This window comes from Ailuropoda melanoleuca, chromosome 16, assembly GCF_002007445.2.
Source record: "Ailuropoda melanoleuca isolate Jingjing chromosome 16, ASM200744v2, whole genome shotgun sequence".
NCBI lineage: Eukaryota > Metazoa > Chordata > Mammalia > Carnivora > Ursidae > Ailuropoda > Ailuropoda melanoleuca.
Genome location: NC_048233.1, coordinates 89,496,491 through 89,509,256, shown reverse-complemented (window position 1 = coordinate 89,509,256; position 12,766 = coordinate 89,496,491). Strand labels below are relative to the sequence as shown.

Here is a 12,766-nt window from a genome sequence, read left to right as displayed (position 1 = left end):
CCCCGCCCCCACCACCGCCATCCCCTCCAAAATCATCCTGATCTGGTCCAGGCTCTGACTGGCCCTCAGGGGTCAGTTCTTGGGGCTTTGCCTGACCCCGGTTGGGGGCTGGGGCCTCCTCTTCCTGGGCCCGAGGACTGGCGGGCTCCATCCGCCTCCCCATATGCTCTGTGTGTGTCCAGGCCCTGCCGGCACACAAGTGGCCTGGGCGCGGGACCTCTGGCTTCTCTGTCTGGGCTCAGCCCCACCTGGTACCCTCAGGCGACCAGCTGCCTTCACCCCGGTGGGGGTGCTTAGAGACCCTCCAGGGGCTGCCATGCCGCAGGAACAGTGCATGTGAAGGGCTCGGTGGGACTAGGGCAGAGGTGTCTGGGCTGCCGTGAGGGGGTGTCTTCCACCCTGGGCCTCTCGCAGGAACCTGAGCCTGGGGACCCTCCCAGCCCAGATAGGTCCCAGCCCCAGGCTCCTTTGTTCCCCAGGGTCCTGCTGGCAACCGGCTGACCAGAGAGAGCCCAAGGACCAACCCATTCACCCCCGCTGTCCCCCTGCGTCTCTCTGGACAATCCGCCCTACGATATCCTGAAATACAGGGTCCTGACGGCGGCCTGGGGCAGCCCTACTGCCGGGAAGCAGAGAACGGAATCTGAAGGGACCGGCCACGTTCTTCCGTGGCCTCACACCAGGCCGCACTCCCTGGGGGGCAGTGAGGGGGTGCCCCCGCCCCTCGCAGCGTTTTCTGGCTGCCACTCTCCACCTCTGTTGCTCCAAACCCATCCTGGGGGGCACCCCTGGGGTCCTGGAAGTCAGGCTTAAGGAAGGGGGACCCTGGCAGGGGATGCAGAGGTGGCAAGTCCTGGTGGCCTCCCCACCCCAGTTTTCTCCTGGAGAAACACAGCCTCAGGCTCCTAGAGCACCCCCAAGCCCGGTAATGGGGGACAGGGGCCCAGGCCTGTGGGAAGAGTCCAGCCTGGGCCCCACTGCCAGGCCCGGCGGGTCTTGGGTGCAGGACTTGTTTTTCTGCCTGCAGCAGGCACCGTGTCCCCAGCTTCTGGGTTGTGGGGACAGACCCCAGGGCAGCTTGCTGTTCCTATGCCAAGGTTCCAGTAGTGAGAGCTGGCCTCAGGGCACCTGGCTACCTGCAGGGCCCTCGTGGGGGAATGGAACCAGCATGGTGGTGTGAGCCAGCCTCCTTGTCTCAGCCTCTTGCCCCCTGACCCCAGGCCCCCTCCACTCGGCCCCCAGCCTCCCCGGGACCCCTCCCACGAGGACACGGAGGCTTCGTGGTCTCAGTTTCTTTTCAAACTTGAGGAAACAGGCAGAGAGAGGGCCCCTAGCCTAGCAACCGCGGTGGCCAGCCTGACGCCTGCTCTCCAGCCCGGGGTACTGCCCATCTCCCAGCAGGTTGGCTAGAAACCAGCTGACCCAGTTTGGGATGGCGTGCAGTGCAATGTCCCATGGGAGGGTCAATTAGGGCCAGGAGTGGGGGTGGGGTTTGGGATGAAAGGGCGTCTGGGTCCTGTTGAGGCATGGCGGCCTTGGACGCGGCTTGCCAAGACAGCCTCTGTGGCCCACCTACCCCGGTCTCCCAGGCTGCCAGCAGGACCACCACCCCCACATGAGTGGCCAGAGCAGGCATGGGCATCGGTTCACCCCCAGTCCTTGAGGGCAGCCCTGAGCAGCCATCGTTGTGTCCCAGGTGAGAAAAGGGGCAAGGGAGTGAGTGTTCAGGGTCTCTGAGAGGAGAGGAGGACAGGAGGCATCAGAGGGCAAGGGGGGGCGCAAAGAAGCCTGGCCTATGCCAGGAGATTGTTGAGTTCAGAGCAGTCAGGGAAGCCTTCCTGGAGGAGGTGAGATTCCAGTTCGTCTTTGGGGGACTAACTTGGCAAGGGTGGGCATTTAGGTTTGGGGGAGCAGCATGAGCAAAGGTGGAAGGAGGTGCTTAGGAGGGTGGAGGCCATGAGGTCTGAGTGATGCTGCGATACAAAGTGAATGGAGAGCCCCTCCAGCCCCCATCAATGCCGTCCTTCCCCATGATCTGCCTTGTTTGCCCAGAGCTGGCCCTGGATGCCCATGGCTCCTTTGGTCAAAGGCCTTGCCTGGAGCCCAGCTGCCCGGGGTTTTTGGAAGCCAGCAGGTGGTTCTAGGGAGACACCTAGATCCATCACTGGGGAGCTGAACTCCTGGCAGGAGGCTCCTCCTAGCCTTCTCCGCCCAGGCCTGGCTGTTGGCTTTCCCCGTCCCACTACCCAGATCGGTAGACATAGGGTGGACCCTTCCCTCAGCTAGGCCCTCCACACCCCAGAAGACCAGAGCTGGGGCGGGCCACAGGCTCGGGTCTCTGACGTGTCGTCCAGGAACCTGGCCCCAACACGGGACTGGGGCAGTAATGGTCATTCTTATTGGGAGGCATCCACACAGCAGAAGTCTGGGGAGCTGCGGTGACCAGCCTCACAGGAGACCCAGGCTCTGTCCGGTGGAAGGAGTGGGGGTGGCCCACGTGGGCCAGCCCCGCCCCTGGGGAGCCGCATCTGTAGAGAGGGGCTTCAGCAACTCGGAGGTCTTCCCATGATGCTCTCGGTGCAGGTGGAGGATGCCATGCTGGACGCCTACGACCTGCTGTATGACCGGGCGGTGAGGAGCCTGTCCAGCACCCCGCGGCAGCAGCTGCTGGCCATTCAGGACACGGTGAGCGTTGGGTGGCCCTGGGGGTGGCCTCTCCCTCGCCGGGCGGCTCCAGGACATTCAGCTTCCCCAGGTGGACTGTAACCCAGAAAATGGGTATGGGGTGGCCTCCCCCCAGAGTCAGCTGGCCTCAGGCCAGATGCTGAGCAGGGGTCCCAGGACACAGGCCACTGACACCCTCTCGGTAGTGGGGAGGGGGCACGAAGACCTCTTGTCTTCTCCCTCTGCCCTGGGCAGGGCTGGCTGCCTAATTTGGGGGCCAAGGCAAAATGAAAAGGTTTCTTGTCCAGAACTGATTAAGAACTTCAGGTGGGTGACAGCACAGCACAAAGCAAGGCCCCGTGGCCACAGGGTCGCAGCCCGGGAGGCGGGCGGCCGCAGGTATGCCATCCGCGGGCGAGCGGCGGCTATGGCAACAGCAGGCGGTGGACAGTTACGGGCCCTCCTTTTATGGGGAAGCCGTGGGGCCGGGAGGGCCGGGCTGCCCAGTGCCTGCTGCCCCCCTCACGCAGCCCGTGGCCCTGGCCTCTCGGGGCAGCACTGCTGGACGGCCCCGCCCGTGGCCTCCTATACTCTTCCCCCGTCTGCCTACTTTGCAAACCCGTCACTCGTACGTTCTTGCAGTTCCTGTGCTGTGGCAAGAGCTCTCCTTTCAGCCTCCTGGGGGACGCGGAGGCCAGCCTGTGTCGGGGAGAGCAGGCAGCCAGACAGGTGAGGAGGAGAGGCCCGGACCCTGCAATGTCCCTCCCCGCGCCTCCCCAAACCCCAGCCACCCGCTGCAGGGCTCCTGGAGGCGGCAGTGAGGGCTGGACTTGGCCCTGGGCTCCGTTCCTTCGCTCCTTCACCCCCTCACGCAGCTCCAGCCTGGGGCTCCCCAAGGCCAGGCCTGCTCTCAGAAGCCTCCAGAAGCGCAGGGGGGTGGAAGACAGACATTGGTCTGGGGGGGGCTCCTCCAGAGGAGCCGGAAGGACATTCCACGGAGGGGAGAGGGAGGGTCCTTGGCAGGCAGAGGCAGGGAAGTCCCTTCTTCCCCTCCACAGAGGGCCTGGCACCTCCTCCAGCTACCCCATCAGCCCTCCCCCCCACCCGCCCTCCCGGCTCCCCTCCCCCGCTGTCCGGGAAACAAACCCACCCCTATCTCTGGGCGAGAGGCTCCTGGCCACCCTCCAACAACAGGACAGGAGGATGCAAATGGCTCCAGGCCCAGCAAGGGAGGGAGCCAACCAGTCCCTGGCCCCAGGGGGAGGCAAGCACAGGAAGGGTGAGGGCGGGGGAGGGCCCAGCAAGCCTGGAAGGGGGCCGAGAGGGCAGGCCTCCCAGGGAGAGGCCTCAGGTGCCCATCTGCAAAGCGGGGTTGAGGGAATGCTTTGCGGCCTTCCAGAATGGGGGATCCCCACCGTAAAGGCCACAGAAGATGGGCATGGACGCTGGAGCCACCCTGGGGGAGGTGTGGGAGGGGCTGGGATGGTGTCCTGGATGGCGGTCAGGCCCCCAGGCTGCCTACCAGCCGGAAGTGTGGCCACACAGGGAGTAGGGGCTGATCAGGGGCCATCTTCCCACGGGGCACCCTGGCCAGGCTGCAGGGTTGTGGCCCAGGGCCCCTGGGACCATTTCCAGCTGCCCCTGAAGCCCAAGGTCCCAACCTCCAGGCCAGCCGGTCAGTCCTACAGCCCACGTGTGAGCAGGGACAGGACTCCAGCTGCGGCAGAGGCCCAGGTGGCAGCAGGGAGGCCGGAGGGCACAGAGCCTGTCCAGTAACAGTGGACAGATGGATGCACAGACAGACGCCAGGCTAGCCTCCTCTCCCTCCCCATCCCAGCCTTCAGGAGAGCATCCCACACGTCCCACTGGGCCTGCCCCAAATGCCAACGTCTTCCCCCCAAATCGAATGCCACCATCTGAGTGGTTCAGAGATGGGACGGTCACCTCCCTTTTCCTGGAGAGAGAGCCTCTGTGGGTGCCAGGCCCTGAGGAGCCATTGGAGCCGGGGAGGGATCAGGAGGCTGGGACAGCCCGGGACCACACCCCCCCAGCAGCTCTGTCTCTGCCCTTCTCTCACCCTGGGCCAGGGAGTGAGGGAGACCCAGCGTGCCCGGGGGAGCCAGCCCCATGCTGCAGCCCAGGCAGCTCAGCAGACGCCTAAGAAAGGCACGCGCTGGACCCCGGGGCAGCGGCCTTCCATCCCCATGGAGACCTACTCGTTCCTCTGGTTTCCGCCTGTGTGTGATGCCTTTCCCCAGAGCTCTGGGGCGGTGGGGCATACCACCCCAGCCCCTGCTGACTTCCCCTCACCCTAGCACTTGGCCCAGGTGGGCACGAGAGGGCCTCACCCTGGGCAGGGGGGACAGCCAGGGTGGGTACCATGTGGGTGCCCTCTGCTCAGGACTGCCTGGTGAGGATCGAGAGCTCCCTGAGGACGTACGGACACATCGTCTCCATCCTGACCGGCATCGGCCTCGCCGCCATGGTACTCTCACCCTCCCTCCGCACCCCTTCCCCATCTCCTGCCCCTCCACCCGCAGATCCCCCACCCCAATGGAAAGCCAGCGTTTTTCGGCCTTGGGGAACGCCAGGGCTCCCAGCGCACTGACAGCCAGGTAGGAGGCTGCTGACCCCAGGGAGGCCGTCTGGGAGGTGACAGTGCCTGCCTCACCGCCTTCCCGAGACAGCTGGGAGCCCTGCAGCCCGTACCCTCCTAGGAGTAGGGCACCCCTCCCCTGGAGCCCTGCAGCCCGTACCCTCCTAGGGAGTAGGGCACCCCTCCCCTGGAGCCCTGCAGCCCGTACCCTCCTAGGAGTAGGATACCCCTCCCCTGGAGCCCTGCAGCCCGTACCCTCCTAGGAGTAGGGCACCCCTCCCCTGGAGCCTCTGGAGCTGACGCTGGCACCTCCTCCCTCCCAGGTGTATGCAATGCTGCTCAGCGCCTTTCTCTGGTTCTCCATTCGCTCTGGCAGCAGCCTGGACCGCAGGGGCAAATACACCCTGAACCAGAGGTAGGCCCCTGCCTGCCACCCCCTCCCCACCCCCAAGAGGCAGAGGCCAGCAGCAGGTGGAGGAGGCCAGGTGCTCAGGCTGGCTCACAGGCCACAGGGCACCGCCCCTTCCCATTCCCCGACGGCTTTGCCTGCCCCCAGCTGCGGGACCCTGGACCAAGAGCCCAGGCTGACTCTAGGGCAAGTACTTTGGGGCTGGCTGGCCACGCAGAGGGAGGGGGAGCCTGGAGAGTTGCAGGCACTCCTACAGCCCCAGAGGGAGCCGCCTCCCTTCACCCCACTCCCCATAAAGACCAGGCATCTTGCCTCATCCCAGTGCATTCTAGAACATTCTCACGGTCCCCTCTGCTTCCCAGAGGCCCTGGCTGCCAGCCCCAGGAGCCCAGCACCTTCAGACGCTCCCGGGGGGGCCCCGCGCTTTAGCGCCCAACTGAAGCAAATGTTCTCCATGGCTGCGTGGGTGCAAGTGGACCCTTGGGGGGCCCTCGGCGGCTCCAGGACGACTGACACCATTGCAACTGCCCGTCCCGCCACCTGTGCGCCCACAGAGGCTCAGCCGGCCCAAACATGAGCCTTATAAGGAGGATGTGAGGTGTCTTCTGCCACATGGTGGAGGGAGGGGAGGAGGAGGCCGGCCCAGATACACAGGCTCCTTTTCAGCAGACAGAGGGATCAGGGTCCCTCACAGACCCCGTGGGGACAGGCTGGGAAGAGGTCAGAATGGAGAAGCCACGGGGCAGGCTTGACTGGACGCTCTGCCTGGTCTCACGAGGTCAGAGCCCAGGGCTGAGCCGGGCTGGGCTCCCCACGTGCTGCAGGCTTGGGGGGCACCCCTTCCAGGCTCGGCTGGGCTGTGGGAGGAACACGGGTCCGTGCAGCTGTGGGACGGAGAGTCCCCTCCTTGCCGGCCGTCAGCGGCGACAGTCCTATGCTCCCTAAGACCACGTCCTCTCCTTTGCGTGACAGGCCCTCGCCTCCAACGCAGCGAGGGCATGCCCGTCCTTGCGCTGAGGGCTTCCGACCTCCCCTTCCCTCCGGCAGGGGAGCGCTCTGCTTTCAAGGGCCCCTGTGGCTGCATGAGGTCCACTGGGAACCTCCGTCTCTCGGGCAGAACTCTCACACTTCTAGGGACACTGTGCTCACAGGTGTCAGTACTCGAGGCAGGACATCTGGTGTGAGTGCGGAGGGCACTGTAGAAATTCCGGTAGCCAGGGGGCTCCCCTGGACGCCCGAACCCCCTCTAACTGCCCTGAGGCTGTGCTGCCCAAAATCCCAGCCTCCACCAAGACCAACAAAGGCGGGGGGGTCCTCCAAAACAGAAGGACCGTTCTGCGACAGGCAGCCAAAAAAGTGACGTGACGAATACCTACCCCAGGCCTCCCCTTGTGTTTCCAGTCACTCGCACGCACTCACACGTGCACATACGCGCGCACACACCTCCCGAAAGCAAGCACGTTCCTGCCTAATGGAGCGCCGAAAGCACCCCTCCAGCTGCAGACCTTGTCCCCCGACGAGGATGCCCCGAGTCTCACAGGTCCTGCGTTAGGGGACAGTCGGTCTCTGGCCATGCGCGGCCCCCTCTGGCCCTGTCCTGGTCGGTCTGCCTTCTAAGCTCAGATAACCAGCAAAGCTCTGCGATGGCGCAGCGAGAGGAAAGAAAAGGGCGTTTAGTGAAATTCTGCCGACCAGCGACTCGGCAGGGCGGGAATCTCCAGGTGGTTGTTAAGAAATCAGTGGATAAAACAGACATGGCGGGACAGGACAAAGGTTGTAGAACAGCACCGTCGAGGCTGGGCGGGCGGGAGGGACGGACGCCCTGCTGCTGACCCACCAGGACTCCAGCGTGGACGGAGGGGAGCAGCAGGAACAAAGATCACTACAAGAAGCAGACCCCGGGAGTTCCGGGGGCGATAATCAGACGCCTGGTCCAGACAAAGGTTGACAGAGGGCCGGGGTCCCTGCGCTCCACCCTCACTGGGGTGCAGAAGAGAAGCCCCCCGGACTCCTTGATGCAGGAGCCGCATGCCCTGTGGCACCAAATCCACGGCCAAGTCTGACCCGGCCGCCACTGGACCTGGGGAAGGCTACATGCACGGCAGGCCGGGTTATGGGAGCTGCAGCGTGTGCCAGGCCCCATGTGAGCTGTCTCCTCTTCTCCTGGACTGTGTTCTGGGGACGGACGTCTGCCGGGGGGTGTCCCACCTGGTGCTGGCAAACAGCAGGCACGCAGCCCCACCCCTCCCACGGCGTCCATGGGGCCTGAGGCCACGTGGCATAGAAGCAGGCGCCTTCTCTGGCCACAGCCCCAAGTGGACCCTCGGCCTGGGTTTGCAGCAAGAGCCTGTGGGCACCTCCCAGGGGGCGCGGGGACTTCAAGCTGGAGAAGCTTCATTTGAGGGTCATTATCACCTTGTTATCAGATGCTAATCGAAGCTGCCCCAGTGCCCTCGGGTCTCCCATGATGCAGGAGAGGCACTCTCACGGGTCAGGGTGCGGTGGGGATGGCGGTGGCTTAGGCGGGTCAGGGTGCGGCGGGGATGGCGGTGGCTTAGGCGGGTCAGGGTGCGGCGGGGATGGCGGTGGCTTAGGGATGGCGGTGGCTTAGGCGGGTCAGGGTGCGGCGGGGATGGCGGTGGCTTAGGCGGGTCAGGGTGCGGCGGGGATGGCGGTGGCTTAGGCGGCCCTGCCGCTGGTCGGTGCCGGGAGGGGGCGTGGGCAGGGAGCCTCTCCTCCCCGGGGCTGTGGTAGGAGCGGCCGGATTCTACCCCCGCTTGGACAGTGCCCTGCGGACAGGTCTCGACAGCCAACAGAGAGCTGCTGGGTCATGGGCGCAGGTCCAAGGTGAACAGACAAGGCTCTGTTTAGAAGGCCCCGGTGGCACCGATCAGCTCCGTGGGCCGCCCTGCACGCTGCGTTCCCAGCCGCGAGGGAAGAATAGAACAGTTGGGAGAAGCCCCGCGTTTGGTTTCTGCTGCCGTGGGCAGTGGCCTGCGGTCCGGCCGTATGGTCAGGTGGGCAGTGATGGAACCAGGCCTGCTGAAGGGTGCCCGCGCGGGGCATGGCCCTGTGGGAACAACTGTGGGAACTGCAGCCGTGCACTAGAGGAGGACGTGTGGATGCCCGTCGCAAGGATTCCTTCCAGGTTTGGAAGGTGCCGCATCCTCAGGCAGATATCCCCGAGGGCTCCCTGGAGGAGGAGTTGCTGTGGGGGTGGCCGTGCAGAGGTGGGTGGAGCCTAGACAGATCCCCGAGGGCCCTCCGGGGCACCAGATGCCAAGGAGAGCGGCTCCATCTGCCTCTGAGAGAGACGGGCGCCGAGGGCCTGCCGGGAAGCCCCGAGCACAGCTGGCTGGTGACGCTGACCCTACCCTCAAGGTCCCCGGGCCACAGATGGGTCCTGGCAGGAAGGGACACGGACTCTGGGCCAGGCTGGGCTGCCCGGCGGTGGACGCAAGTGCTCAGGGTGCTCCTGGAGCAGGAGACAGAACTCGATCTGGGTGGTGGACGGTCATTTCTTCAGCCCAAGGGACTCACTCCACAGGCCCCGGCGTCTGAGAGCCGCCCCTCAGGGGACTCCCGTGATGGAGAAGGGGAACACAGGGGAATGGGCAGCGAAAGCAGCGGTGGTGTAAAGCACGAGGTCTTCACGCATGTGTGCTCACACACAGCATGACTGGGACTCACGGAGAGCCCCCCAACTTGTACAGCGCGTGCTTCTGGCGGGTCTGGGGAAGGGCGCTGCGGGGACTCGGGCATGGTGACGGCACCTTTCTGCTTCACCTGGGTGCACCTACCCACGAGAACAGGCCTGCAGCCCCCGGGGTCAGAGCGGGGCGCTCCCCGAGCCAGGACAGTAGCGAAGTTTTTAAACCTAGCGCGGAGTTCCCGAGGCGGCCGAGCCCCATCGGGCAGAGCGGGGGTCGCAGTGAAAGCAGCTGTCTGCCTGGTGCTCGGGACAGGTGGACGGAGGGCAGGCGCTCCCCATGCAGGGCGGCTTGGCGGTCGGGCCTGGGGGTCCTTCCAAAGGGCACAAATGGAGAGAAAGGACGGTAGTAGCTGAGGGTCTGGGGACGAATAACAAGGATGTGCAGATCATGGCCAGAAAGCAGGAGACCACGCCGCCTCTCAGCCCCACGACCCCGGGAGCCCGCAAGGACCGGCTGTGTAGGGCCGGGTGTGCTCCCACCCTCAGAGCCTGGCTGGGCCTCGCGGAAGCCTGCAGACCTGGGCCGCCGGCCCGGGAGATGTCCTCACAGGGCATGACAACAGACCGGACCCTGTCTAGTACTCTGCCAGTAGCTCATGACCTTTACAACCATTTTCCTGCAAGGGATCCTGTCAAAGACCGAGGGGTGGCCAGTGACGTGATTACAAGTGAATATTTGGTCTTTGTTCCAGTTCGGGGCACCCAGTTCCTAAAACCCTTGTCACCTCCGAAGTAGTGAGAGTGTCTCGTGTGTGTCCCTGCGATGACGGGTGGCTTCGGGACAGAGGCTGGTCTCCGGAGAGGCCAGGTGTGCAGAGAGCCCCAGGAGGGGAAGGACCTGAGATCGAATCACTCGCCCAGGTAATGACCACACCCACCCAGGGGGACTGCCAGGCAGGCTCAGAGCCACTGTGTCTGGTTGGTGAACACGTGCAGGTGCTGGGAGGGGGGCGCCCACAGAGCGCGTGGGGGCCTTCCGTGGGGCTGTTCCTGAGTTGTAGCCTAATAAACAGGTAACAGCAAGTGGAGCCCTTTCCTGAGCCCTGTGCACCATTCCGCGCATGGTGGAGCCTGAGAAGGGATCATGGGAACCCCCCAGGTTCCAGAACGTGGCCTGGACTCGCAACTGGGGCCGCCAGTGGGGGCCACCCTGGGGGCTGAGCCCTTCCCCTGTGGGGTCTGAGGCCGGCTCGCAGGACCCCGGCTGGTGCCCAGAGACCTGGAGAATCCGTTGTCGGGGTTGGAAAGCAGGCTGTGGGGCCGTTATCACAAAGCCGCCCGGGCCCCCCGCAAGCCACCACGTCCAACCTCAGATCGGTCAGAACCTGCCCACCGGAGAGCAGAGTCCCACGCCCGCCTCCCCGCCGGCCAAACCTGCAGTCCTGTCCCCTCTTACCTCCTAACATGGCTCATTGCTTTTGTTTTTCGTGACCCAACTTGCCAGACTGTTGGTTTTATTTGCCTTCTCAGGAAGCTGCTGGCTGGGGACCCTCCCCACCGCACCCCTCCCTGCCGCCACTTCATGGGCTTCTGCCCTCCACTGTCTCCACTGGTGGGTTCTGTGGCTGACGGCTCAGCTCCTGGACCCCAGTCCCGGGTGCGCGCCCAGACCCCACGCCTCTTCCCCAGCACCCCGGCAAGGTCTGAAGCCCACTTTTTCAACATCATTTGCTTCTAGTGTTTTAAAGTTTCCATTGTGATTTCTTCTTGGGCCCTTTGGTTGTTCAGAGTAAATGTTTTAAGTTACCTTGCTCTCAAGTGTGGCCGTGTGATGCCGAGTCCTCTGCCTAGGGGGGATGGTCCTGTGGCGGGCGTGGGGGTCGGGCTCCAGGGCACGCCGGTGGAGGACGGCCCATGCCCGGCCTCACGTTGGAATGCCCCTGCAGCCCGGCCCTGCTCCCCTCGGGCTGCAGCCCATCTTGGCCACATGACAATAAGAACCCCCCCCCCCCGGGGTCACCTGAGGGCTCACACCGTACTGCAGGCTTTGACCCACTCCTGAGCTTCAGAGATAGGCCCGGGTGCCAGCAGGAGCAGCCCATGCCCCTCACCGCATCCCTGCCAGCCCTCCCTTATCAGGTCCCACTGCTGCCCTTCCAGCTCCCCGGCCCAGGCACTCACTGGCTTCCCAGGCCTTCCTTGTGACCCTTCCCAGAACAGCCCCTCTGGACTCCCCAGAAGCTGCAGCCAGACCTTACTCAGAGGCTCCACTTGGCATCGGTCCCCCCGGGGGCCTTCGTGTGGCAGCCAGCCACTCCCCACCCCCCACACTCCGACCCAGGCTAGGTCACCTTCAGACCATTAGGATCCAAATGAAAAATTCCAAAGGAGTAGCTGGGAGACTCTGAACGGCTGGGCGTCAGCCAAAGACCAGCTACTGGCTGATTGGAAACAGAGCCCCGAGATCTGCCAGCTGCCACCTCTGTTCTGGCCTCAGCCCTGGCGCTGTCGGGGTCCCCCTGGGCACCCCGGGGGCTGCCTGGTGTCAGGGCATCGGAGCCTCTGGGCTCTGGGAGGGGAGCTTCGCCCTCCCTGCCTACCAGGCCCCCTCAGGTCCCATCTCTGCAGCCCAGCCTGGGGGGCCCTTCACAGCCCCTGCAAGGGTGGGTCCTCAGAGCCATCCATGGAGAGGGGAGCCCTGCCCTCCCCGAGGTGCACCCTGACCTTGGCCACAGGCAGACCTGTGCTCTGTTTACCCAGCTGGGCCCTCATCTGCCCACAGAACAAAAAAATAGCCCGGAGCCCCATGTGGGGCAGTGGCAGCCGGTGAGGGAGGAAGACCGCCAGGGGGGCGGGGTGACCAGGCAGCACCAGGGATGGGAAAGGTGGGGCTGGGTGGGAGCCGGGGTCCCAGCCCAGCCAGTGTCCGAGCTCCTCAGCCTGGCTCTTGTTTAAATGAACGTGTTGGCTCTTACTTTCTAAATCAAGATTTCCAAAAGCTTTTATCTCAGACCGAAGAGTATTTCCACTGCGTAGGATAAGGCAAACGCTCGTCCTCGAGTCCGTTGCTTCAGATGCTCGCGCTTCCCATGGCAATGAGGCTTTGCTGAGTTTCCGCAGCATGTCTGCCGGCCTGCTGGTGGAAGCGTCCGCGGCCTTCTCTTGGGAGGAGTTCCACGTTTCCTGATTTCCTTCTTTCCCACCGGGTGTTCCATTTTGCATTCTCCATGCAAGCCTGGATGGGTGTAGTTCGCAGACATCCCGCGTCTGACCCCCGTCAGGACCCCAGAACCTCCCCGGCGAGACAGCTCCAAGCTGCAAGGGAGGCGAGTGGGGAGGCACGCGCGTGTATGGGCACACGTGGGCGTGCACGCGTATGGGCGTGTGCACCTGTATGTTGGACGGTGGGACATTCCACACAGAGGACACCAAACATCCAGCTGCC

At 64.5% G+C, this 12,766-nt stretch overlaps 1 protein-coding gene across 8 annotated transcripts in view; it reads left to right on the top strand.

Annotated features, from left to right (window-relative positions):
* The window catches only part of TSPAN32 (tetraspanin 32), a 21,333-nt gene extending 9,443 nt beyond the window's left edge, over positions 1–11,890 (top strand). The window contains exons 5-11 of one of the 8 annotated variants that reach the window (XM_019800600.2): positions 2,584–2,685; positions 3,307–3,393; positions 4,752–4,901; positions 5,066–5,149; positions 5,584–5,675; positions 10,074–10,242; positions 10,852–11,889. In XM_019800600.2, coding sequence (XP_019656159.2) covers positions 2,584–2,685; positions 3,307–3,393; positions 4,752–4,901; positions 5,066–5,149; positions 5,584–5,675; positions 10,074–10,242; positions 10,852–10,950 — 783 coding nt within the window. In that variant the 3' untranslated portion in view covers positions 10,951–11,889. Of the gene's footprint in view, positions 1–2,583; positions 2,686–3,306; positions 3,394–4,751; positions 4,902–5,065; positions 5,150–5,204; positions 5,280–5,583; positions 5,856–6,031; positions 8,074–10,073; positions 10,243–10,394 lie in introns of those variants that run through there. The other 7 variants (XM_019800601.2, XM_034645329.1, XM_019800604.2 and 4 more) reach the window with 7 other exon arrangements.
* The last annotated feature ends 876 nt before the right edge of the window (positions 11,891–12,766 follow it).